Here is a 4,261-nt window from a genome sequence, read left to right on the forward strand (position 1 = left end):
ACCGTGAGGATAAAAATGGCATATGGCACGGGATGGGATTCATCCGTTTCCATCCATATGTGCGAGTGATGGCACATTGGCACGATCGGTTTCTGTTTCCCGTGTGTCTGTTCCTCTGGCTTTTACTCTCGCGTGGAGAGACGTCGGCGAGGGGCGCGTTGCTGAGGTTTCCGAAACGAGATAAGGCCGAAGCCGGCGGGTAGGCCACCTCGCGCTAGCCATGCCGCGCCCGCCGGCGCGATGAGGACGACGTCGCCTCCAAATAATTGGCCGGATTTGGATCCCAACGGGAGCGGGTGACCCATACCCCGGGCGTCGTCGCGTACGATGGCGGCGGCGGGGCCCATGGATGGAATGATCTATGATCCGCTCATGGCCCGACCCAGCGCATCGCATCCATGAGACTGTTGCGGCTAGATATCGGAAAAAGGCGTAACCGCGTGATTCGTTCGTTCGTTGCAAGGAGCGGCAACAAGTGGAAAGCGGACAAGCGGTACAGGAGGAGGACGGACGAGCTGTAAACGAGAGCTTAACTGAAGCATCAAATTCACATAATGGTATGTCGAGCTCAAGCAGCAATTAATGGCAGTACATGTACATATGAAGCTAGCGCTAGCTGGCTCACCAAGCGCCCAAATTAACTAATCAACCCGTAAAACCCCCCACGCACTGCATTGCTGACGCAGATGCAGGCCCCCTTAATCTACCCCCATTTCATTAATCCTATCAGTAATCATGCTACTGCTAATGACACAATCAGAGTAGGGTACCAGTACTATGTACAGAGACCAATACAAAGGAACCTAGGATTAATTAATTAACAAGGAAGCCCTAATCCCCTGGCGGTCTGGACGGATAATAATCTAGTCAGACCCGAGGTCAGTAGAGGCCGGACCTGGCGGAGGTGACGAACGAGGACGCATCAGCGAACCGGTCACCAACCCCAGATCCCACAAGAGACCAAGATAATCAATCAAATCAAGCAAATTAACCAACCAGACCACGTGACCGGGGCGGGTGGGCGGCCCAGCCACCGGTCGATCGTCGCCCAGGCTTCAGTACTTCCAGAGGTCGGCGAGGTTGAGGGCCGGGTCGTCGAGCTCGGGCAGGAACTGGTGCGACGACGACGGGGTCGCCGCCGACGAGATCTCCGCGTAGCCGCCCGCCGCGTTGGGGTCGGTGCTGAGCCCGGTCTCGCGGGACGGGCTGATCACCGACGCCGTCTGCGCCGAGACCACCTGCTGCTCCGCCTTGCAGTACCTCCGGATCGCCGGGGGGAGGTGGCCGGAGTTCATCGCCGGAAGAGAGAAGTACTGGCTCGGGTAGAACATCGGGGGCGGCGGCTGGTACTGGCACTGCTGCATCTGCAGCAGCGCGTGCTCCTCCATCTTGACCGGGAGGTAGCTCGCGTCCGGAACGGACGCGGGGGCGGGGCCCTTGAAGTCGATCACCTCGTCCACGTCGGCTCCGACGAGGGCCGGCAGCTCCGCGGAGTCGAGGAGCTCGTTGAGGAAGCCCAGCGAGCCCACGCGCTCGAGCTCCGCCGCGCCGGCCGCCGCCAATAATGGCTCGCTCCTCGCCGCCTGCAGCTCCTTGTTGAACACCTTGCACACGGCCCACTCGTCCTGCACCGCACGCAACAAAAAGGACAAGGCGGCAAGAAAAAGAAGAGAGGGGACTTGTTAGCCCACGCCCACCGGCCGGAAATTAAGGGCAGGAGACTTGCTTGCAACGCCGAACGACGGAACGAGTAAGTACACGAGGGCCGGACCTTGGCGGAGCGCGGGAGCGGCTGGGGAAGCCTGCCCTCGAGGCGGAACTCGTGCATGACCCATCCGGTCTTCTCCCCGCGCGGCGCGCGGCCGCGGTAGAAGACGAGCGTCTTCTTCATGCCCACGAGGACGCCGCGGCCCCTGAAGATCTCCTTGTCCTTGCCGGTGGCCTTCCAGTAGCCGGTCTCCGTGGCGCGGTTGGTCCGCGTGCCCGTCGGGTACTTGCGATCCTTGTGGCAGAAGAAGTACCACTCCTTCTCCCCCATCTTGGCCCTGCCTGGAGAAATCAAAACGCAAGCTTCCCAGTTAAATTTAGGCCGCCATGATTCCCAGCCGAGAGAAAGAGAAGTACTACTAGTACAAGCACAAAGTCAAAAAAAAAAGAGGTGCAGGTCTATTTGGCTCTTTGAGGTGAGGACGTATCAAGCAGTAGCGCGCAGTGCTAACCTGGCAGGTCCCATGGCTCGATCCTGTTGAGGTCGACCTCGCCGATGACGCCGGAGACGAAGCGGTGGTCGAGGGCCTTGTGGGTGAGGTAGTGCGAGATGATCTCCTCGTCGGTGGGGTGGAAGCGGAAGCCCGGCGGCAGGTCCATCAGCTGCCCGGCGCCCGCGTCCTCCACCTCCGCCTGGTTTATCACCGACACCTCAGACATCTCCGCCGTGCCGAAAACCAGCAGCCTCCTTCCACTCCAAGCCTCTCCACGATCGGAAGAGGAAATGGCTGCCTCAGGACAGATAAGGAGAGAGAGAGAGAGAGAGAGAGAGAGAGAGAGAGAGAGAGAGAGAGAGAGAGAGAGAGAGAGAGAGAGAGAGAGAGAGGCGTGCGTGAAAGAGAGAGGTGAGCTGAGAAAGAAGGCAAGGGGGCTTGGACTGGAGGAGCGGAGGGAGGGGCTGGGGCGGCATTATATAGAACAGGGTCGTATCTAGAGATGGCCAAACGGGCCGCCCGGCCCGGCCCGGCCCGGGCCCGGTGAAGCCCGGCCAAAAACCGGGCCGGGCCTGCTGTGCCAGCGGGCTTAATTTTCTGTCCAAGCCCGGCCCGCAGCGGGCCTAAACGGGCCGGGCCGGCCCGTTTAGCACGAAAAAAACGGGCCAAAAAGCGGGCTAAACGGGCCGGTAAGCACGTTTTAGTGTAAAAAAACCGTGCTTAACGGGCTTAGAGGTAAACGGGCCGTGCCGGGCTAGCCCGCCGTGCCTAGTTTCCTGTCCAAGCCCGCCCGCTTATTCTACCGTGCCGGGTTCGGACCGGGCCCAAAAAGCGGGCTTCGTGCCGGGCTCACGGGCCTCGTGCTTTTTGGCCATCTATAGTCGTATCGACGCTGTGACGGGCCGGGAGCGGAGAGCCGTGCGGAGGGCGGCTTGTAGACGACGGACCCCGTCCGGCGGGGACCGGGGGGCCCTTCCCCTCACTTCTTACCGCCGGTAGCTGCTGTGTGCCTGTGACTGCCCCACCTAAGGGCTTGTTCGGTTAGCTCTCAATCCATGTGGATTGAGTGAGATTGGATGGGTTTGAATCCCAAACAAGTCAAACCTCTTCTTAATTTTTTCAATCCCATCCAATCCATGTGTATTGGGAATAACCGAACAAGCCCTAAGCTAACTCCAAATTACCTGTCCTAATCGTAATGGCCCGCTCCCCTCCACTGGCCTGCGGAATATTCACTCGCTCGCCGGTTCACAGCTAACGCGGCAACGATGTGGCCGAGAATTGAAAAACCCAGAGCTCTCCCTTTAAAATACCATCACAGTAGGAGCTTCGCTTACTTCTCTGACCTTTGAAAACGAGTGCGGAGCTGGGCGACAGGGAGGCCTATCTGTCTGTCCCCACATGCCAGCGTGAAGAGTTCAACCCGGCGCTACGACACGGACAGGGGAGCAGATATCCTCTCATCCCAGCCAGTTCCTTTCCAGAAAACGGTGAGAAATCCAGATTACCGTGGCAGGCGCTACTCGTGCCGTCGTGCGCTACTCGTCTCGTCCCTAACCGCCGTCCGTGGACCGTGGCTAATGGTGCTCGCTCGATCGCTTCCGTCCCTCGCGCTCTTTTGGGAACATCTGTGTTCGTCGTTGTCTACTGGATGCGCGTAACGCCCCACACGACGGACAGGCAACGGCGAGAACTTTGCGCAAGGATATATGCCGATGGCTCTACACCGGCGGTGTATGGGCGCAGCCGGACCAAAAGCGCACAAAATTCGACAGGGCAGGCGAGCCATTTTCCCTTTCAGAAGGGTGCACGCTCGGCGTCCGCAGTGCCATCAGGGCTCGGTCCCATGCCATTCTCCCAAGCCTTTTTTTTCAGCGTTTCCGTCATCAAGTTCCACGCTTTTTAAGCGGAGCCGCGGAGGACAAAGCATGTCAAGCTATGACGTTCGTCTAATCTGGCTGGAAATATCCACCGGGTTTTTGCTCCCCTTCCCCTCGTGTGATTTTATCTTCCAGACTTCCAGCCGTAAATCTAGTACTACTTATTAAGGGTCTGTTTGG

The 4,261-nt window shown here is 59.0% G+C and overlaps 1 protein-coding gene across 1 annotated transcript; it reads right to left on the reverse strand.

Moving 5' to 3' along the window:
• Positions 1 to 522: 522 nt before the first annotated feature.
• Positions 523 to 2,645, reverse strand: LOC103634602 (NAC domain-containing protein 92). Its single transcript, XM_008657013.3, has 3 exons — positions 2,220 to 2,645; positions 1,772 to 2,049; positions 523 to 1,625 (listed from the first exon to the last, which is right to left on the reverse strand). Exons 1-3 carry the CDS (start codon positions 2,425 to 2,427, stop codon positions 1,056 to 1,058), a joined length of 1,056 nt encoding a protein of 351 aa, XP_008655235.1. The 5' UTR covers positions 2,428 to 2,645; the 3' UTR covers positions 523 to 1,055.
• Positions 2,646 to 4,261: the final 1,616 nt, after the last annotated feature.

The sequence above is a fragment of the Zea mays genome, chromosome 1 (assembly GCF_902167145.1).
Source record: "Zea mays cultivar B73 chromosome 1, Zm-B73-REFERENCE-NAM-5.0, whole genome shotgun sequence".
In the NCBI taxonomy this organism is placed as follows: Eukaryota; Viridiplantae; Streptophyta; class Magnoliopsida; order Poales; family Poaceae; genus Zea; species Zea mays.